General features: G+C 34.8%; 2 protein-coding genes across 2 annotated transcripts; one reads left to right on the top strand and one right to left on the bottom strand.

The window, feature by feature from the left end:
- Positions 1 to 3,716: 3,716 nt before the first annotated feature.
- LOC144999743 (Stress responsive alpha-beta barrel domain protein) lies at positions 3,717 to 6,090 on the top strand. Its single transcript, XM_078958908.1, has 11 exons — positions 3,717 to 3,960; positions 4,052 to 4,108; positions 4,409 to 4,466; positions 4,552 to 4,679; positions 4,768 to 4,907; positions 5,016 to 5,084; positions 5,176 to 5,314; positions 5,402 to 5,464; positions 5,539 to 5,582; positions 5,674 to 5,779; positions 5,872 to 6,090. The coding sequence occupies exons 1-10, from the start codon at positions 3,849 to 3,851 to the stop codon at positions 5,758 to 5,760; spliced, it is 897 nt and encodes a 298-aa protein (XP_078815034.1). The 5' UTR covers positions 3,717 to 3,848; the 3' UTR covers positions 5,761 to 5,779; positions 5,872 to 6,090.
- Positions 6,091 to 10,723: 4,633 nt separating this feature from the next.
- LOC145000798 (putative LRR receptor-like serine/threonine-protein kinase At1g63430) lies at positions 10,724 to 14,166 on the bottom strand. The gene is made up of 11 exons (XM_078960082.1): positions 13,525 to 14,166; positions 13,314 to 13,446; positions 13,171 to 13,242; positions 12,954 to 13,097; positions 12,669 to 12,869; positions 12,530 to 12,594; positions 11,986 to 12,446; positions 11,741 to 11,873; positions 11,516 to 11,673; positions 11,224 to 11,439; positions 10,724 to 11,153 (listed from the first exon to the last, which is right to left on the bottom strand). Exons 1-11 carry the CDS (start codon positions 13,607 to 13,609, stop codon positions 10,908 to 10,910), a joined length of 1,914 nt encoding a protein of 637 aa, XP_078816208.1. The 5' UTR covers positions 13,610 to 14,166; the 3' UTR covers positions 10,724 to 10,907.
- Between the last annotated feature and the right edge of the window lie 8,506 nt (positions 14,167 to 22,672).

The following is a 22,672-nucleotide window of genomic DNA, read 5'->3' as shown; positions in this document are numbered from 1 at the left end:
GATCACTTATACCATGACACCCACATCCGAAATAGGCCAAAAACTTCCTTTCCCGAAGCCCTAATCCTTACGACAACTAATGATTGGGCTGGAGCCCCAAGCAACAGAGCAAATCCGAAAACGAGTGTTACAACTCTGCCCCACTTAAATTAGATTTCGTCCTTGAAATCTCTCCTTATTAACACCCATATCAAAACAAACAATTTGAGGAGCGCAATCGGAGATTCTGTGCATAAGACAACCTTCCCAAGATAACCGAATCCAAACCGAGATTCCATCCCGAAGAAAACAAACCTTAAACTCCCACAAAACCACTCCTGTCTATTCGAAGTCTGAAATCTATAATGGTTTGTCTCCCCGATAGACCACCCACTCTGAAATATTACCATGCCAGAACCTCATCAAATAATTGACCAACCATATCTCTTCCAATCCTAGTTATTTTGTTGCAACCTACGAAAACCCAGACACTGACCATAACCAGCTGCAGAATACTTATACTTGATAGAAGACTCAGATAATCCTTTGAGTGGAAGATTCATCCCTTCAACGGTTAGACTCAAACGAGAGTTGTGGTATAGGGTCAAATCAATTACTTTGAGATTATTTAATCCAACTGCAAGTTTGTTCGGTAACAGAAAAGGTTGGGGAACCACGACCCAACTCGCTGAGTCCTATGAACGACTCGTCGAGTCCCCCAAAGTTTAATTCCATACAGTCGATTTTAGTCGGGCTTAATGCATCCAAAACATAGATCTGGCCTCCTTGGGTCTATATAACACGTAAAGTTACAAACTTTACGTCCATGCATGGGCTATTTAACTCAAATAGCCCTAAAAAGTGGTTCATATGATGAATGGGACTCCCATGGCCATAAAGTTGGCACCTTTATGCCATGGAGTCCCTCAAAGGCTCTTGATCTGAAGTCTTAGCCCCAAACATGCTTGCATCCATGAATGGTTCCAAATATGGTTCCTTAAAGCCCAAAACTACTCCATGAAGAGATCTAATAGATGAATAGACAAGGTATAGACTTTATACCTCAAATGAGTTGGAAATGCAACACAAACTCTAGATCTACATGCCTCCTCTTGAATCCCCAAGCTTTCCTCTTCCTTTTAAAGCTTCAAATCACTAAGAACACACAACAAAGGCTCAAGAACACTCAAAATGGATTAGGGTTTCATGAATAAGGCTTGGAGGTGATGAAGACTGTAGTTGAGGTCAGTTAACGTGTTTAAATAGGATGCAAACCCTGAAAATTAGGGTTTCACTCTGGCAGCCCTACTTATCGAGTCGAGGCCTCTCGACTCGTCGAGTAGGCTTCAATTCCGCATCCAATCCTTCGTTCCTACTTGACGAGTCCGAGGCCTTCGACTCGTCGAGTCCCTTTGCAAGAATGAAAATTTTAATTTAAATTACATATACCAGGAACCGGGCGTTACACATACATATTTGTTACTTGACTCGACGAGCACATGTTGAGAAAAGAAGTTTGGATCAACATATGGTTGTCAAAGGGCTTTCTATCAGGGCATGGAGGGGTTAACAAGCCTTGGATTCATAAAATTAGAATTTGCTTTGAGTAACACATGAAACATGAAGTTATCTAGGGTGAAGATACCTATTTTTTACATCTGTTATTATGTGACAAAAGCCTAGTTGGTGTTCCCTTCGATCATTATCTTTATGATCTCATTCCATGTCCTCATGTCAATCTGGTTAGGAGAAGGTGGAACAAAATCTTTGCAAATGGAGTAGATTTATTCATCTATCTATAAGAAATACAACAAAAATATGTAGACACTATAAACACTAAACTCAACCGTTGCTTTTCTCAATCGAATCTTAAAAGACAAACGGTAACCAAAGATTGGGAGGGGAGATAGGAGATTAGGAGAGGAGAGCGGAAAGATGATATGGTGGGTACTCCATCGGTAATAAGGATGGTGTTAGTGGCAGTAGCTACAGAAGGAGGAGGAAATGGGAGACTCCAGTGGTGGTTCTTACCAACAAACTCGACGAACCCATAACACGAAATCGATTTCTTAGAACTTATGTGTTTAAACCTATGGTTGAGTTACAGGTGTTCTTGCTAATTGTAGGAACAAATGGTTTAGACTGCTCACTTTTGGTTCCCAATCATGATGAGGATAAAAATGTTCTTGATTGATTTCAGGGGAAAAATACAAAAACATGATGGTGTTAAAGATGGGAAATCATTTTTTTAGTTTCAGTTCTTGGCGCTCTCTTTCTTTTAACGACGGAGTCTGGTTTATGTGTGATATATATATATATATATATATATATATATATATATATATATATATATATATATATATATATATATATAAGAGAAAGAGAGAGAGAGATGGAGATGAAGAAGGAGAGAGAGAAAAATGTGTATGAGAGAGATATATGGAGATGAAGAGGGAGAGAGAGGCAAAAAGGTTTTTTTTTTTCTTATTTATTTATAAAAGAAAACCAAAAAGAAATCAAATAAGGTGTTCTAGTCTTTTTAGTTTTCGAGAGACAAAAATTACATACAAACATGGTCAAAATGATCATCAATCCAAAAATGTTATGGTTTGAACTAAATCCTAGAAAAAATACATACCATAATGATATTTTTGCTGTTTTGTTTATTTTTTAACTTATTACTATTTGTTTTATTCTGTTCATTTAAGCTAATAATTTTTTTTTTTTTTGTATTGATCACTCAATATATATTGAATGGTTAAAATAGTTTCATGTTTAGTATATTTACCCCTCTCATCTTTTAATCATATTCCTTAAATACCATTAGTTATATTTTAGTTTTAAATATTTTTAATTTATTTACTAGTTAATTATTTCTATCAAGTATTTAATGACATTTTATTTATGAAATATAAATTTATAATGATTATAAAATATTTTCAATAGTTTTAACAACTATGACGTATTAGTTTTTTTAAATGTATTTTACGTTTATAAATTAAAAACAAGGTATACTTTTATTTTTATTTTCATTTGTTTGTTGTATTCATCGTCTATAAAATTTGACGTCTGGTTAAAAAATGATGAGTTAAATGGATAAGATTTTATAGAATATTTTAAATGGATAAATAATAGATTAGATAAAAATAAAGAAAAAACTATTGAAAAAAGTAAAACATTGAATGTATTATTTAATTATAAATTAAAGTTAATGAAATGATAATATAAAAATAATTTTAAATGATAATATAGGCTAACCATTGGAAATACTCTTGGATTCGATTGGCAATCTAACGTTTAATGTTTTTTGGAGCATTTCTTGTACATCGACGAGTGTCTATTTATCAGTGCAATATACAATGTCACATTTTGCGTGGATGGATGTACACAATTTCATGATTCTGGAATTAAATCTGGTATCTTATTGTTTGTTAGATTATTTCTATTACGTTCGTTTGGATTGTTTGACATAGTTATACTAGTGTTTGGCCGTTTGGGTAATTTTGGGTTGTGTGATTGGTCACATCTATATGAAGTGAAGTGTTTTAAAAATTTAACACTTATGCTTATAACTTACATGTTTTGAGAGACAAAAAAATATAATGAAACTATGCTTTGGGTATCAATCAAGCAATAAACCAAAAAATATCGACTAAATCCACAACTTTTTACATGAAAGTTGTAAACTTTTAGTTGATTTCATACAAAAAATGTGTTTTAATTTGAAAAGAACGATGGGATTGCAAGAATTAGAGTCGATAAGAAGGCGCCAATTCTGGTTTTCCTAGTCCACTCAATTTCATACTTACAATCTTCTTCCCCCATTCATATCATACGCAAAGATTCACAGACATTCGCACTCAAACAATATGCAATCTCACCCACACACTTTCAGCTGTTCTACTTCTCATCTCACCAAACATTACCTCAACAATGGCGCTCCTCTCAAAACCCTAGTTTCTCTCAGGAAACCCCTTTCTGGTATGCTGCATAGTTATCAAAAAATTAATCGCATTCAAGCAAACCAGACACGCATTGTTCAAATTTTGTTAACTTTCAATTCATATCACAGGTACCGGAGCTATTATCCGACGGTTTCCTTCGGGTTTGAAGCAAATCAATCGACGAGGTGATTTTCTTCTATACTCTTAGAGTTTGTCTGTCAGACGAGTACTTTTTCGAATTCAAATTTCCCCATGATTCTGTTTTTTCTGTTTCTGAAGATTGTTCTTTTTTTGTTTTTGCTGTTTGTATAATTTAAAAAGACGCCATTGTCTTCCTTCGAACCAGTATACCCGTATCACATTCACATCGTTCAATCGATTTGTTTGATTCATGACTCAAAATGTATCTTCGGATAGAAGCAGTTGCGACATCATAGTGTGAAATGCTATTGAATATCAATATTTGTTCTCTGTTGAAAATCTAGGTGCCATAAACTCAGCTACCGAACCACAGAATTCAAGCAACAATGCAGAAAAAACAAGGTTTTTCATCAAACTTCTTGGTCACTCCCTCATTTCAGATATGAACTCAAGTTACAGCTGTGTATTGTGCTTCCTTTTGTTGCAGAAAAGTTGTAGAACACATATGTTTACTAAAAGCAAAGGTGGATTTATCTGATAAAGACGAAAAGGACATGCTTGATTTTCTCTATACTTGTCAATACCAAATGCGTGGCATTCTTGCAATTTCATTAGGTGAAATCTCTTGCATTTGATCTGCATATTTTCCATTGATTCATGTCATATCGATTATTGACATGTCCTTACTTTTTGTTTCCTCTAGGGCGTATCTCTAATCAAAATCTTGAAAATTATACACATGCTGTGTTCATGCGATTTCAAAAGAGGGAAGATCTTGTAAAGTTCTATGATAATCCATTCTACTTGGGAGTATTAAAGGATCATGTAACACCTTTCTGTCATGTATGCCCTAACATGTAAACACCAATACTCTTTTCTATCTTTGTTTGATTTTGTTCTTAATCATTCGATTCAAGAGTTTAATTTTGTAATATACTTTTACATTCACAGGAATTGACTTATGTTGATTATGAATCTCAAGTAGAAGATGATATTCTTCCCATCTTTCGAAAAGGAGAGGTAATAAAGTAATAAACTAATAATAAAAATTAAAAAACCAGTCCATGTATTTTTGTTCCAATTAGGGTTCATGTAGCAACTGAAATTGCAGGAATTTAACTTTGGTGTGGAGTTCATACTTCTTATTGGATTTAAAGATAGGTTATTAATGGAAGCTGCAAATGATGCATTAACATCTTTTGAAAAACTACTGATGGAATTTCCTTCATTGATTGTTCAAGCCACAAGAGGTATTGTTGATATTAACATATTCCATTTCATTTAAAGAAATTATTTCCACCTTAAAAATCAAATTTTGAGTTATTTTCATTTTTTAGGGTTGAATTTTAATCATGGAAGTAAAGACTACACTCATGCTGTAGTGATACGGTTTCGATCATGTAAGCCTCTTTGTTGACTGTTTTCACAACCGACTTTTATTTATTTATTTATTTATTTATTGTTTTTTTTACAGCTGATGCATTTGACATTTTCATGGGGAGTTCAGAATATAGAGATGTAAATACGAATTACTAATTTGCCACTAACATTGTATTCTTGCTAATTTTGATTATTTGTGTTATATAAACTTTTATGATAATATGAGCAGATTTGGAGTTCCAAATTTGAGGCTATAATTGAGAAGAAATTGTCCATCAGCTTTTCTGTAGATCCAGTTGGCAATGAGTTGATGTAGCAAGCTTCACTGATACTAGGCATGTTCCATTTTTTCCTTTTTTGGTTACATAAAGAATCTATTTATATACTTTAATATATTTTTCATTTTTTTTTCTATGATTGATTACAGAATTACTTAAGAAAGCATTCCTGTTCATGGGTGTTCTGCTTTTCAAGAAAAAAAAAAAAGTTATTTTCTGCAGATGTTATCTTTTGTGATAATACATATATTTATATTTGGAAAAATGTATTAATTTATTACTCTTTCCAAAAAGACAGTAATTTAGAAAACCTGTCTGACAGTTTGATATTTCTACCTGGTAACCCGTAAAGTTGTTCCATACATTTACATTTTTCATTTTGTGTTGACTTTAGTGTACATTTTTTCGATTTTTTTAATATATTTTGTATGTTATTACTTAAATGACATCAGTAAATGGCTTTCTTCTTTGTATTATTTATTTTTAATTGTTGTAACGATTTTTAGTTTGTTCAAAGTTATATTTTCAATAGTTTCTTGTAAGTGTAGTGATTATAGATGCCAAAATCGTTACAACACATCAAAATAAGCACCAAAATTTCGAGAAAAAACTAAAATGTTTGGACAAACTTAAAAATAGTATCATATTAAGTAATGTAATTAGACGTGATAAGGTTGCACATAGTCTAAAGTGTAAACTATGGTTAACTACTAGTCATTGGTTATTGGTGTGGCCTAATTTTGTTTGGTCAATTGACAAATAAAAATATCAACGATTTATATGCAAAAACAGATGTCGCAGTTTTTGCGGGATAACTGAGTAGATAAACTTGAGGATCTAAGGGTGCTTACGTTAATGGCGTGTTGTGCATAGATGTGTAGCCTCATGGTGCGCAAATACCCAACTTTTTGAAAAACAGAACATTATTATTTGAATCATTCTGTAGACGAATTTCTTGACCTACCAAAGTACCAATCTTTATCGTTTTTCAAAAAAAATAACTCAATAATTCATAATTTTTATTTTTTGAGATTGTATATTGGCATATTGATTAAACTAACTTTTATAAACAAGATGTTTAATAAAAATAACTACTTGTTGTTGTTGTTGTTTTGTGTGTTTTGCAAAAATAACCACTTTGTAATGTGTGAATTATTTTGGATTTGTTCTCGACATTCCCGACCAACCAAAAAGATATAATGTCTACTTTTTTCTCATTTACATTTTTTTTCTCAAAAATCTTAATCCACATATGTTTGAAATATCCATTTCGAAAGATTTATCATTGTATTTTTTTTTTCTTATATGCATATTTTTTTTCATCACCGCTTTCAATCAAATGATTGATTTTAAGCCTTTGTATTGTATATATTATTCTCATATGTTATTTTTCTTTAACCATTTGTTAGATATTAATAATAAACGAAGTACTTTTTTTTAAAAAAAAATTTTAAAAGTGTTCATGAGATTTCAAACTTGTTCTTGAAATTTCAGAGTTTTTTTTCCATGAAATATGAAAATTCAAACAAAAACATACTTTTTTGTTAGTAAAAGTTATTGATGGGTCCGGAATAACCCATTACGGAAATCTTGATAATATATATATATATATATATATATATATATATATATATATATATATATATATATATATATATATATATATATATATATATATATATATATATATATATATGGTTAGTTTAGTTAATACCCCTTGTTTATTTGAGGTGTTTATTAACTTATTGCAGTTTAACACTCTCAATAAGCACTTTTAAGTGTTTTAATAACATATAATAAAATAGTTTATTGATTAAATAAAAAGTTGTTAAGTTAATCCAAATTTTTTTCTTAATTCCGATTTGGTCTTATACATATTAATAAGCTCATTTATGAATAAACGCTAATGTAGCAACCCAAACTAACTGTCAGATTTTTGAATCAATTCGTCCAAAATCCTATTTTTATATGTAGGCTAGTTCCTTCAATGTTCAAAAACCATGTCAACAGCATTATTATTAACAAAGTGAAGGGCTAAGCTGGTTGTATGAATGATGTAACAATTTGTAAGTACGACTGCTTTGGTGGAATAATAAGAGGAATGCCATTAATTTGATTAACGTGATTTGACGGTAATGTCAAATATCAAGTTTTTCGAAGCTTTGGCAAACCACCTCGTTTGTAAAGCGTGATTTAAGACAACAATTTTGTATATAAGTATTATTTTTATATGTATTTCAACTATTTTTCACTTTTATACATGACTTAAAATGATATTTTGGTAAACTACATGTATAAACCTTGAAGCCAGACAAACTTTTTAGAATCTTGGTTTAGGATTTGATGAAAATATGTTTTTTTTTTTTAGAATGGGGAGGCAAAACCCATGATAAAAATATGTTTTTTTTTTTTTTTTGAGAATGGGCAATACTTTGCCACGTAAGTCCCACCCAAACATACATGAGATATTGTGATTTTGTTTACCAGTAAAACTGGAACCAAAAAATAGGTTCTTACCTTTTTTAACATATGTAACTTACATGTTCAAAGGACCTATATTATGCAAAAAAGAGATTGGGGACCAATCGAGACAAAACAGGCAATTCGTTCGGTTCCTATGACACTAAAAATACGTCGAAATAAGCAATCCAAACACCCCTAAACCCAAACCATGATATTTGTTTTCCCAAACACCCCTAAACCTAAACCATGATATTTGTTTTTGTTAAGTTGCTTAAAAGCTAAGATGTCTTGTTCAATCTATGTGGCCATTTCATGTCACAAAACTTCCTTCTTGGAGTTTTGTATTGTATCATCGCACTATTTGAAAACAGAAAATATGTATAATTTGTTTATTAAATATCATTTCTTTATCATACTTGACGCTACCACTCTTCATCAAGTGTCTTGTTTTTTTGTATCTTGGATTCCTTTGTATAAAACTTTGTCCCCACTTAACATACAAATTAATAATGCACATATCAACTATAAGAATATATACATTAAGATCAAAGTCTTAACAGATTATATATTATATTAACCTCAATTACACAACAGGACTTTTGACTTTGACTTCTGATCATTGGTCGTGTTAGGCTATTTTTCTTTGCATCAAACACTTGTACGCCATGAGCGTGTAATGTACTTCATAGGAAATGCATTAAACACTTGTACTCATAAGTCATAAGGATTACTTTGGAATTTGTATTATATTCCGGCTAATATCCGGGTACTAGTAATTTACATCTCTGACTGAAAAGCAGGAGTTGAAAGAGTAGTAAGAACCCTAATATAGAATCTAAAGAACTGCAAAAATTCGTATAAAGTGTTTACAAAATCATCAATGATGAAACTATTAATCAATTGTGAAGAGGGTTTGGGCCACCGGGAGTTTCCCGTTTTGAAACACCGGTAATCGGGTCGGTGTTGTAATTCCTGGATTCTTTAGGAGCTGCTGCTGCTGTTGTATGCCATGGATGCTTGGAATAGGAATGATGTTTTGGTTGGAATCTTTGATTGAAACCTTCGATTGTAATCCTGTGGATGTTGCGGGAATTGGAAACAGGGGCAACTACGAGGATGAATACCGTGATCGCCAGAATTCGGATTCCGGCGTGTTGTATTCCCATGAAGACGGTAATGGAGTGATCAAGAAACAGAGCACGGAACGGGATTAGTTGTGTTTGTAGATACTAATGAGAAATGGAGTGGTGAGGTCTTTTAAGATGGATTGATAAGAGTGAGTTTCTTGGAAAAGACAAGAATGCCCTTTTGTCTTTCCTGTGTTATTATTCATTACCGAAAATACCCTTTCTCAAACATATGTTTCTACTCTCCGATTTTTGTTTTGGTTTTGGTGGATCTGAGATTTCAGATTCGGAAGATGATAAATGTGAAGTGTGAACAAGGGAGGTTATGGTGGTAGAATGAAGTGGGGGGTTGAAGGGTAAGATGGTAATTTCGTATTGTTATAGTTGACTTTGGTGATTGATTTAATAATTACTTTTGACTACTTGAGTTTGATTTTGATGGGTACTGTATTTGAAAAACTAGCACTGAAATGCACAACAGTAGGTTGGGAGCCCAATTTGTATTGGGTAATCCAATACTTCAGACTTAAGTATAGAGACATTTTTTTAATTTTAATAAAATATACATTTCTTTAAAAAATTATAGCACTGAATATTTTTTTTTTCAAAAAATAAATAAACCACTTTGTGTTTTCCTTGAAAATGATTTGCAAAAAGCGAAGGAAGATTTTTTTTGGTTGCAGTTGCTTTTATTAAAAAGAAATTCTAAACTATAACGATTAAATTAAAAAAAAAAAAAAAACCTTATTTGAAACTATAATGATTTTATAGAATCAAGGTTTTATGTAGTGATTTTTAATCTACCTATTCTAATAAATAAAACCTAAAAATAACACTTGTTAGTTTAATAGAATATCTCTTTGACACGTGATATTTTTCTATGATTTATATTATTTTTATTTTTTGGTAATAAATCAAATTCAATTCAAAATTTGAAATACAAAATATTATCTATGTTTATTTTTTCTTAACAAATTATAACCTAATAAAAAAATATATTAAAGTCGCAATGGTTAAGTAAATAAAAAATTAGTGGATGGTCGGAAAAAAAAAAGTGTAAACTACTATCTATAGTTCTTATAAAACTTGGCGTTTTACTTATATAAATTTACCCTAAAACGATTCGTGACACCAATAATATGGTTAAGCTAAAAACTTGCTTTCGTACAGAAATAAGTTATAAATGTTTTTTTTTATGTCATTTAACATTTGTTATCATTTAGTTTTTATCAAATATTAATATTGTATTAGCTATTTTATCACACAAAAACAAACTTTTCAACAAATCTTTTATAACTTAAAATAAATGAAATTTGATAATTGTAACAAAGTTCTTTCAAAAACTGAATAGTGTCACATTTTAACATAGAGAGATAAATCACAATCTCTCCAAATAAAAAAAAAAAAGTGATGCCAGAGTAAACCTGAGATCGATCTTATTACGAAGTCTTACATCCTTGCCTAAACAAATATATGTGCAATCTTGACGCTATTTAAGGTTCTAAAACTCGCATGAACACAAGAATCCTCCTATCCTAGACAACTCCTAAAATAACCATGTACATGACAAGTATTTACAATAATGCCATTGTCAGTCAAGGAGAAAGCATCAACTCCGCCCAAGCCAATGAACATGCCTTCATCTCTGAAGAAGATGACGTGTCAATTTTATCATCCAACATGGCGCACAAATCTTTCATTGATATATGATCTCGTGGCCTTAAATGAATACATAAAGAAACCACTTCACATATCACTTTCAAATCCTCATTTTTAAAATATTTCAATGAAGGATCCACAACCGAACCTATCTCCTCTTGCTTTTCAATATAATCTTTCGCCTGTTATTAAATACCTCAAAAGTTTAATCATTTCATTTCATAAATTCAAAAACTATAAACAAATTCTTACCCAATCTACTAAGCAACCTTTGTCCTTGCAAAACGAAGGGCGTCCACTGACAATTTCCAAAAGTAGAACCCCAAAAGCGTAAATATTCCCTTGAATATCCAAATGTCGATCTTCAAATGAACTCGGGAGAACACATATATCACCTTCATGGCTAATCGATCTAGAGTTGTTTTCAGATCTTGTTACAATTGTTTTCCAGCTTTCAAAATCAACAAGCTACAAAATGTATAAAAAATATCATTAATCATTGTATCCTTCTTAGAGTTTGTGATTAACTATGTCTTTTAAATACCTTTGGTGAAAAATCTTCTGTGAGATAAACTGCATTAGAGTTCAACTCAGATATAGTAAATGGTGGCTCGATTTCTGTATGAAGATATTTTAAACCTTTCGCGACGCCTATGATGATCTTCATTCTTCGCGACCAACTTAAATTGCACCCTTCTTCATCTGCCATTTTTCAAAACCACCATTAAAAAAACATGTATTATGTACTTATATATAATAAAAGACTTACAATGAAGATGCTCATATAATGTCCCATTTGATGCGTATTCAAACACCAACATTCTTGTAAACGGATTACTATCTATACAATACCCAAGCAATTTTCCAGTGTTTTCATGGTTTAATCTTGCCAAATCCGCAACCTAATGAACAAAAGAATTCAAGATTAAAAAGGGTTTGTTAGGGTTCAAAATGATAATAATGAAAGTTTTTTTTTTTTTTTTTTTAATTTGTTAATTGGTATTGAGTATTGACCTCTTTTTGATAATAGAGCTCAATGTAGCCGGTCCAGTGTTCTTCTTTAATACAAAGAGATATAACAGCAATTTCTGGGCCCCCTTTTATAATTCCTTTGTAAACCAAACTATCAGATGATGACCCGATAATGTTGCTGAAATCTTCACATGCGATCTCGAGTTCTTGTCGATTATATCTTGTAACACCTTTTAACATATTGGAATCGATATGAATTGACATATCGTGTTTGTTGTTTGTGGATCTCTTTAATAGATTCAAAACTGAAGGTTTGCTTTTGCATCTTAAAATGAATGTGAGAAGAGCGATTAGAAAGAGAGAGGTGATTGAAACTCCGGTCATGACTTCCACCACTAAAAGCCAAACGGGTGGTTTTGAGTGACGAATCTTGTAGTTGTCTTGTTCGGTTGGATGTAATCTTGATTTTCCGGCGATCTGGGCTGTTTCCGGTTGAGTGCCGCCTGTATTTAGAAAACGGGACACCTGAATTTTACAAGAATCTTTTTGAGTTTGATTACAGAAAGGTGCGAACAATGAACATTACCACATTTTTTATGGGTGCGTTGTTTGGTGTTGTTGGAATTCATACAGTTTCCCCTAAAGTTATTCCTGGAAAAAATCATGTTCATGATAACGAGGTTTAACTTGAGTTTTTTTTTAGGAAAAGAAGAAGAAAATTTTACCTTGGAAGATGTTCTAAGCATTTGGGTATGGTTCCAATGAAGAAATTGTAGGAGAAATCTGCGACTTTTAATGAAGATGAATTACAAAAACCTGGAATTATCCCATGAAGTTTATTTCTATCCAATCGAAGCTCTTGAAGGTTTTGAAGATTTTGAAGCTCCAATGGCAATTTCCCAGTGAGTCCATTCGATTGTAGGTTTCTGAAATGAATTAGTTTCAAAAGTAAACACAACCTGTTTATTATTTGAAAACTGAAACAGCAAAACCCTAGAATTATGACTTACATTTGAACAATGCTGACTAAATTTCTAATTTCGGAAGGAATTGGACCAGAAAGCTGGTTTTTCCCCAAATCCAAGACTCTGAGGAACTTCAATGATCCAATTGACGTGGGTATCGGACCAATGAGTTTGTTTTCGTGCAAAATCCTACATGAATTACAACTTTTCGATGAGTCTTGGGTTATTTGAATGTGAAATAAGGTGTTGAGAGAAAGCATACAGTTCTTGTAAAGCGGAGAGCTGAAAGAGTTCTTCAGCGATGAATCCCTTTATCGAAGAACCAGAAATGTTACTGTAAATTGAAAATTTAGAACCCCAATTAGCTTCAATTACAAAAAGAAGTGTTCGAAAAAAATGTCTTACAGTTTTGTAATTTGATTTCCAGAACATGTAACACCGAACCAGTTACAAGGATCTGAATCAAGGCTATTCCAGCTTGATAAAGCCAAAAACGGGTCTTCAAAGATAGATTCTTTGAACGAATTTAAAGCACGAACTGCAAGAATCAAGAACTGGGTTAAACAAATTGAGTGTTTTTTTGTTAACGATAAAAATCAAAATTAACACTGCATACCTTCAATTGGTTGAACGGCGTCATAAGAGGGTAGAAAGAACCCTAAAGTAACACACAACAGTTGAAATTGAATCAATTGCTTCATGTTCGCTACTTTTTTTAGTCTCTTTCTCTGTAGAACATTAAGAACTCATCAAAGTAGGAGTCTAGATGAAATTACAGAAACACCCATGGAATAAAGAGAGAAGAATCTTTTTACAAAGCAAAATCAAGAACACTAGGACAAAGGCTAAAGGGTAAAGGGTTCAAACCAAAGAATCTTTTGACAACAACCCAAGAAACGAAATCAGTGAAAACATTAACTGAAAAGTTTAAAGCAGCGCCGCTTAGAAGAAAACTTGGATTCGAAGAGAAGCTTAGGTGGCAGAAATGCAGGAGACTTGAAGAATCTTTCTCCCTTTTCGGATAATGGTATTTGTGAAGACTGAAGAGGGAATGTTTTGTTACAGTTACTGATTGATGGAGAATTTATGATTTAAATTCGTTTTTTCTTTCTGGCGAATTTCCCCCAAAAGTGTGAAGAGAATCAAGTGGGGGTGTGGAGTGGAGTGAAGTGGCGTTGGGACTTGGGTTTTTGAGTTTGGCAGATCAATTGCTAATCATTGTAGAAGATGGATGAATGGTAAATTGATACTGAATCAGGAGTTCGCTCTGAAACTATGATATCAAATTTAAGAGGGCTTAGGTTGTTTGGCAGCATCTGAATTTTTAAGATCTGAATTTTTAAGAGATCTGAATGTTTAAGAGGGTCTGAATTTTTAAGATCTGAACTTCTGATATATTGTTTGGTTGAAACCTCTGAATTGTTATGTTGAATAACAAAATTGACCATTCTACCCTTCTGTGTTATTTTTTTGTTGAATTCAATGTTTCTATTTAGAAAACAATTTGACAAACTTACTGAATAATTGTGAAAAATAACTTGACGATTATGTACTTCAAAATAAAAACATGCTCAAGCTCTTACCTAGCTAATTAATGGTACAATGCTTTTGAAATAAATACATGTTCATACACCCCTAATTTGTGACGAAATGAACATTTCATTGCTAATACACATCCATATTACAAAGATTCACAAAAATTCAAAATTGATAACAAAGTCAAATTTAAGTATTTACATTTACATCTATGTAAATAGAATAGTGAAAAACACAAATTCATATCATCTTTTTTACTTTTGCTCCCTGGATCAAAAGATACCATTAAACATTGACACCCATCCAATATCCTTTTCACATTTTGTATTGGTATGGACGGTACCAAGCTGCAGTGCTGCACCAAAATAAGACTTTTAAGAAACTACTAATAAAAACATAACCATAACTATCTGAATTAACAATGAACTGTAAGCACATCTCCAGAATAGCAACAAAGTAGATAACTGATCAAATTGGTTCAAATCTTGATAAAACATCAGCAACCAAACTCAATAATGGGTAATAAACAACTCAATAATTGGTTCAGCTTTGCTAGAAAACACTTCTATCGGATGAAAACTATATTGATTCCGAGTACACACCTGCTATCATATTTCATAAACAATACATACCAATATGACTTGAAATATGCATATGAAAATGGTGGGGCTGGCCGATTAGGGCTGAGTCATGGAGTTGGCTAATAAACAATATTTCAAGCGGTGATCGATTGATAATTCCAAAAAAGCAAGATAAATTGAAAACCCTAAAATTCTACACACTACCTGGTGTGATATCCGAAAAATGGTGGGGCTGGCTGATCGTCCTATTAGGTGGAGGGACTGTGCTCCAACGATGGTCCGATTAGGGCTGTGAGTCGTTGGAAGAGACGGTGACAAGCAGGCGTTGGAGGGTAGCAATCGTCGGAGAGGGGTTGGAAGGAATAGGATTCGTGAGAAATAGAAAGAGACGAGGGGGCGCAGGGGTAAAAACGAAATACGCGTCGATGAGGGAGCCGGAGGGATTCGTTGTCGGCGACAATGTTAGAGACGGCAATGTCTAGATGGGATGACCGGAAAGGATGGTGAACTGTGGAGGGTTGTAATTGGAGTTTTCAGTGGGAAGCGTCGTTTGTGAAGAAGAAAGATCAAAGGGAGGAGATAAAGTATTTGGGCAAAAAGGTAATGCGCGTTGTTTTTATTTTTTCAGATATGTCTTTAGATCTGAAAGTTTAAGAGGCAACTTAAAAATTCAGAGGCATAAAATAATATGCAACCAAACAGTCTTTATCTGAAAAATTAAGAGCTTTCCTCTTAATTTTTCAATTAAGAGGCTACCAAACAGGGCTTTAATCCCAAAAATATCGAAAAAAAAAAAGGTCATACTATCATAAGATATTCACAATTTTTGGGTTTCTCATACCAGAGGAGTGGTGGCAGTTTGGACCGCACTTCCTTTGCCACATAAGCACAAACACCGCCTTTAAGGGAGCACTCATTCAAACAACATGATTGTAACATTCATAAAAATAATGTCAAATTTAAAATTTTTTCAAACATTTTAAACCAATAATTATTATAAAACTTGTTTTCAAAATAGTATAATGTCAGAGTATCCCAGAACCAAATCATAAATTCATGAAATATGAGGAGTTGTACGATCACGTCTTCGTCTTTTCGCGATCATCAGAAGTACTTGAAACAATAATTGATGAATGTAATCTCGAAGGCTTAATGAGTTACCCACAAAATACCAACACCATAAAACATATCAATAACAAATAAGCAACCAACATGCATAATGAGCCTTCAGCCCATCTGGACCGCTCTCCGAGCCTTCGATGCGTCTGGACCGCCTCGCAGTGCCTACAACCTATTGGATCGCTCGTCGGGCCTTCGACCTAACTGAACCCCTTTGTAGGGCCTTCAGTTTATCCGTACCGCCCTGTGTATGTTGGCCTTCAGCACAAAGCAGGACCGCCTCAACCCAACCCCAATCAAACAAACATGTGCACATAAATATCATACGCTAGCATATATAACAATCAAACCGATCTATAGACTTTTGAATATCTGATCCTACCCTAAGCACTTCATCAAACAAGAATAGGAAATAAGGTCAAACCAAACATTCTCAGGCTATAAGATCTTAATTATGTACGACCGTGATGCATACACTAAGTAACTACAGTAATGATGTCAATTTCATATAAGGAAAACCCTAGTCTACCAGGCATCATATAATCAGGCAATTCTATCATGCAATTCCTGAAGATCCCTAGCCTAGTACTAGCATGTTGTTCTAACATATCACATATGTCAAATAATCCGAAAGGTATTTTGGGGTCTATCCGCGAGCTCCGGCTGATCTTACACTTGCATCCTCCTTTATTATTTTGAAAACATTTTGAAGAAAATCGTTTTAAAATCTTGTCCTCAGTTTGAGACTGGAGACACGCGAGTGTTTCCTCCAATTCGTTCAAACCAACGCTCTGATACCAACTTGTAACATCCATAAAATTCATGTCAATCTAAAACTTTTTAAGTCATTCAAAAACTCCTAATTATTACAAATTTGTTTCAAAATGGTTTCATGTCAAAGTATCCCAGAATCAAATCATAAAATTATAAGGAGGTGCAAGATCACACATTCGTCTTCCCGCGATCATCCGATGTACCTAAAACAATAATCGATAAATGTAAGCTCGAAGGCTTAGTGAGTTATCCACAAAATACCAAATTCGTATAGATATAATCATATCATATAAACATATAGGCAAACAACATGCATAATGAGCCTTCAGCCAAACCGATCTAACAGATCACTAATCATAGCAACATCCTATTGCCAAGATACATACCTAACCGATCACTAACATAAAATCATCCTATATACCAGGATACCAACCTATCCAGGTCACTAAGCATACCACCATCCTAACTACCAGAATGTAAACCAATAAGCAAATCATGCAATAAACTCGGATACAAATCTGATAAGGGCCGACATTGGTGCGTTAGACCTAATAGATAAAATGAGGATAACTCACCTCACAATTTTCGCACTGAAGTGATAAGCCAAACTCTCAGATTACCTACACAAACTCCACCGCCTATATTCACCATAGAACCATATCCATAAATTTCCAGTTTCCCAAAATACCCCAGAAGTCAAACTGGTCAACCCTTGGTCAAAGTCAAAGTGAACAGTCAAAGTCAACAGTCCATGCTGACCTAACTCGCCGAGTGCAGCTAGCAACTCGTCGAGTTCCTTAAGGGTTTAGAAGGTCATAAAACCCTCACTGACTCGTCGGGTTTACCACCAATTCATCGAGTCTATGCGTAATTTGAAGTCGAGGAAACCCTAACTAGCTCGTCGAGTCACTTTATTGACTCGCCGAGTCCATGCAGAAACCTTCCAGGACAATCTCCATCAGACTCGCCGAGTTGGCCATGCAACTCATCGAGTCTCTTCAGTCCTTCTCATTTCAGATGCTTATAAGCCACCCCAAAGCTCCATTTCGCAGATCTGACTTCCTAGAGCATAATTCTTACGCAAAGTTGCAAGCTTTACGTACATGCAAGGTGTAAATGGCTAAAATAAAGATATAGAAGAGGTTCTAAGTAACAATAAGGCATTATCTTGCTCAAGGCTGGAGCTTTATGACCATAAGAACCAAGATGAGTCTAGATCTAAAGTTGCTACATCAGATCATGACCATTGCCTGAAATGAAACACCAAACAAGCTAAAATGGCCCTAATCTTTGTTGGGTTTTAGCCATAAGAACTTTCCTATGTGCGCATGCAAAACCCTATTGCTTGGATCTAGGATTTCTAATAAACATGCTTTTGAATCCAAGACTTCTAATGGCTAATTAGGTTAAACAACAATATTAAAACAGATCTAGAATCATACCTTTGAATCCCTTGTTGATCTTGTTTGTCTTGGAGCTTCTAGAGTCACAATTGTCACTCCTCTAATGGCTTACAAACACCAATAGCAAGCAAGATGATTTAGGAGAGAGGAGAGGGGAGGAATTCGACCAGAGGTTCCTTGCTATAGGTTGTGTGTTAAATTCCCCCATCCATAGGGGCTATTTATACTATTAGACTCATTAAGGGTTTCACCTTAAACCCTAATTGGATAATCTTCTCTTAAGGCTATCCAAATCCATTCCATAGATAACCCTATGGACGATTTTGAGCTATCCTAAAGCTCTTAGAATCCGTCCAAGGTGTATCCTAATGGATTTATAGTCTAAAGTCTAACTATCAAACAATTGACAGTTTATACCCTCTTATTTAATTAATCTCTTTAAGTCACCAAATTAATACCAATTAATTTATGACTTATATTAATCAAATAGCTAAATATTATTCCTTATAATATTCACTCTCTCTTAATAAATCATCCTTCAAGTTGCTATGGTGAAGGCAACCCAAAAGGACCATGCACCACCGAATATAGTTATAGCCTTAGACACTATTCCAACAGTCTCCCACTTGGATAAGTCTAGTAACTATACAAGTACAATACGGTTTGCAATCGTAGCTCTCAAAGACGCTGTCAACTCTGATCTAATCAATCTTGTCCTTTAGATAAGGGATCGTACAGTCCTCTGTTAGATATCATGCTGACAATCCTATGGAATGGTTAGTCTAGCATTTAGATTTCTCGATCTTTGATTTATTTGACATAGAACTTAATCGAACACATCAATTCAGTTCTGACCGGGCCCGGCACATAAGTCAAATCAAATCATCGAGTGGCCAAGATATCTCTTCTACCCTCTTAGGATAAAATTTACAGATAAACTTCGACTTATATGCATTTACTTATTCATTAATCAACTATACACAACAATGCGTTTTATAACACCAAGTTACTGATGCGTTTTCGCATTATCAATGCACAATCAATTAACAAATAATAAACCATATATCTAAGTTTTAAGACCATATGATATTATCGTCTTGCGATCACCTTTTATATCGTATTCCATAAAGTGATTCCAGCAAGCGCGAGTTTATTCCAATGCTCAAAACCAGTTCATAAGCACTCATGAACGTTGCAGCAACCCTTGCTATGTCTAACACCATTTAGACATTCTACACACCAATTCATGACAATCTTCATTCATATCTACTCCCAACATATGAACGATTGTGGACCATTTGAATAATTCGATTATTCCTAATGAACTCAATTATTCTGGAAGTCAAAACATGCAAAGTGAAACAATAGTTAAACAACTAACATGTGACAATAACTTTACTCATAAATAAAACTCCTTTATTTAATCATCAAATGTTAATTACATTTATCTATTATACGTTTCTAATACTATCTAATCTATACTAATATCATCCTTCAGCCCAATACTCCTAGCATGCTGCAAGTGCTTAACCCTACTCAGTCCCTTCGTAAGCGGATCTGCTGGGTTATCTTCTGATGATATCCTCTTCACTACGAGTTGTCCTTCTTCTACACGATGTCTAATGAAGTGATATTTTCTGTCGATATGTCGAGATCTACCATGATCCCTCGGTTCCTTGGTCAAGGCAACCGCACCTTCGTTATCACAGAAAATCTCCATGGGCTCCTTTATGGCCGGCACAACTCCAAGATCACCGATGAAGTTCTTCAGCCATATTGCCTCCTTCGACGCTTCGCTCGCTGCGATGTACTCTGATTCGCACGTTGAATCAGCTACGGTTTCCTGCTTGGAACTTTTCCATGTCACTGCTCCTCCATTTAGGGTAAAAACCCAGCCTGACTGCGAACGATAGTTGTCCCTGTCGGTCTGAAAGCTTGCGTCACTATACCCTCGCACCTTCAAGTCATCACTCCCTCCAAGGACTAAGAACCATTCTTTCGTCCTCCAAAGGTACTTAAGGATGTTCTTCACCGCAATCCAATGTGCTTTGCCAGGGTTCCCTTGATATCTGCTAACCATGCTCAAAGCGAAGGCTACATCAGGGCGAGTACAAGTCATAGCGTACATGATTGAGCCAACTGCGGAAGCGTATGGTACTCGGCTCATTTCTGCTATCTCAGCTTCGGTACTCGGACTTTGAGTCTTACTCAACTTGGCATTTCCTTGTATCGGTAGTTCTCCCTTCTTTGAGTTTTCCATACTAAAACGTTTTAGTACCTTCTCCAAGTAAGTATTCTGACTAAGTCCAATTAGTCTCTTACTTCTTTCTCTTACTATCCTTATTCCCAAAATGTAAGAAGCCTCTCCGAGGTCCTTCATAGCGAAGCACTTCCCGAGCCAGGACTTAACCTCCTGCAGAGTCGGGATGTCGTTTCCTATGAGTAATATGTCATCGACATATAGAACGAGGAAGCTTACTACACTCCCACTGGCTTTGACATATACACAAGATTCGTCTTCGCTTCGTACAAATCCAAACTCTTTGACTTTCTCATCGAAGCAAAGATTCCATCTGCGAGACGCTTGCTTAAGTCCATAAATGGACTTCTCAAGCTTACACACTTTATTCGGATGCCTCGGATCCACAAACCCCTCTGGCTGAGCCATGTAAACATCCTCAGCCAACTTTCCGTTAAGGAAAGCGGTCTTGACATCCATTTGCCAAATCTCATAATCATGAAATGCGGCAATTGCTAGCATCACTCTAATAGATTTAATCTTCGCAACTGGTGAGAAGGTCTCATCATAGTCAACTCTGGGAGTTTGAGTAAAGCCCTTCGCAACCAATCGCGCCTTATATGTGTGTACGTTCCCATCCACGTCGGTCTTCTTCTTGAAGATCCACTTGCACCCTACGGTCTTACGTTCGGGCACGTAATCAACCAAATTCCAAACTTGGTTATCGTACATGGATTGGATCTCGCTATCCATCGCCTCTTTCCATTTCGCAGACTCCGGGCCTGCCATGGCTTCCTTATAGCTATTAGGTTCATCAAGATTTACTAGTGTACCATCACTAATATACGTGTCCCCTTCGGTAGTAATATGAAAACCATAAAACTAGGGATGAATAACTCTATCGGAACGTCTAAGAGGTAAGGATTCGTCAATCGGTTCAACCGGAGTTTCCTCCTCGGGTTGAATGCCAGCGGTAGAGGTTCCTTCATCTATCGATTCTTGAATCTCTTCAAGTTCGATTTGCCTCCCACTGTCTCCTTGGCTTATGAGTTCTCGCTCTCGGAAAACTCCTCTCCTCGCAACAAAGATAACATTATCTTTCGGTCTATAGAAGAGATATCCAAAGGAAGTTTGCGGGTAGCCGATGAAATTACATCGCTCACTTCGAGGTTCAAGCTTGTCGTGAGTATCTCGTCTTACGAAAGCCTCGCAACCCCAAACCTTGATATGTGCCAACGAGGGAGCTTTCCCCGTCCACATCTCGTGAGGTATTTTGGCAACCTTCTTAGTAGGGACTCGGTTAAGGATATGGGCGGCAGTCTCTAAGGCATACCCCCAAAAGAAGATAGGTAGTGAAGCACGACTCATCATAGAGCGAACCATATCCAATAAGGTTCGATTACGCCTTTCTGCCACACCATTCAACTGCGGTGTCCTAGGAGGCGTCAATTGCGAAACTATTCCACACTCCTTGAGATAATCGTGGAATTCAAGACTTAGGTACTCTCCTCCTCGATCGGATCGAAGCATCTTGATTTTCCTGCCCAATTGATTCTCCACTTCATTCTTGAACTCTTTGAACTTTTCAAAGGTTTCTGACTTTTGCTTGATTAAATAGATATACCCATATCTACTATAATCATCGGTAAAAGTCACATAGAAGCGGTTCCCATCCTTCGTGGTTGATCTAAAAGGTCCACATACATCGGTATGTATTAGGTCTAATAGTCCCTCACCCCTTTCACAAGTACTCGTGAAGGGTGACTTAGTCATTTTTCCAAGTAAACAAGACTCGCATGTGTCATCTTCCCTAAGGTTGAATGACTCCAACACTCCATCCTTTTGGAGTTGGGCTATGCGTTTCTTGTTGACATGTCCAAGACGACAATGCCACAAGGATGCTTTATCCATACTAGTGGAAGAATCAATATTCAAAACATCATTTCCTAAGTTATCAACAATCATAACAGTTTCATATATTCCATTACATGGTATAGCTTCAAAGTAAAAGACACCATTTAGATAAGCCAAAATAGAACCATTCTCATTATTAAAAGAAAATCTAAATCCTTGTCTATATAAACCATGAAATGAAATGATGTTTCTAGCCAT

This window comes from Lactuca saligna, chromosome 6, assembly GCF_052625555.1.
Source record: "Lactuca saligna cultivar CGN05327 chromosome 6, ASM5262555v1, whole genome shotgun sequence".
NCBI lineage: Eukaryota > Viridiplantae > Streptophyta > Magnoliopsida > Asterales > Asteraceae > Lactuca > Lactuca saligna.
Note: the sequence above shows the minus strand (reverse complement) of the source record. Positions and strands in the feature narration are given on the sequence as shown.

Bases quoted from the DNA above. Each gene is read 5' to 3' on its own strand.
- LOC144999743 (XM_078958908.1), top strand. From the start codon at position 3,849: ATGCAATCTCACCCACACACTTTCAGCTGTTCTACTTCTCATCTCACC. The intron at 4,908-5,015 runs GTATGCCCTAAC...TTACATTCACAG, and splicing joins ATGTAACACCTTTCTGTCAT to GAATTGACTTATGTTGATTA. The intron at 5,465-5,538 runs GTAAGCCTCTTT...TTTTTTTTACAG, and splicing joins AGTGATACGGTTTCGATCAT to CTGATGCATTTGACATTTTC.
- LOC145000798 (XM_078960082.1), bottom strand. From the start codon at position 13,609: ATGAAGCAATTGATTCAATTTCAACTGTTGTGTGTTACTTTAGGGTTC. The intron at 12,870-12,953 runs GTAAGTCATAAT...AATTCATTTCAG, and splicing joins TTAGTCAGCATTGTTCAAAT to AAACCTACAATCGAATGGAC. The intron at 11,154-11,223 runs GTAAGAATTTGT...ATTTAATAACAG, and splicing joins AAGGTTGCTTAGTAGATTGG to GCGAAAGATTATATTGAAAA.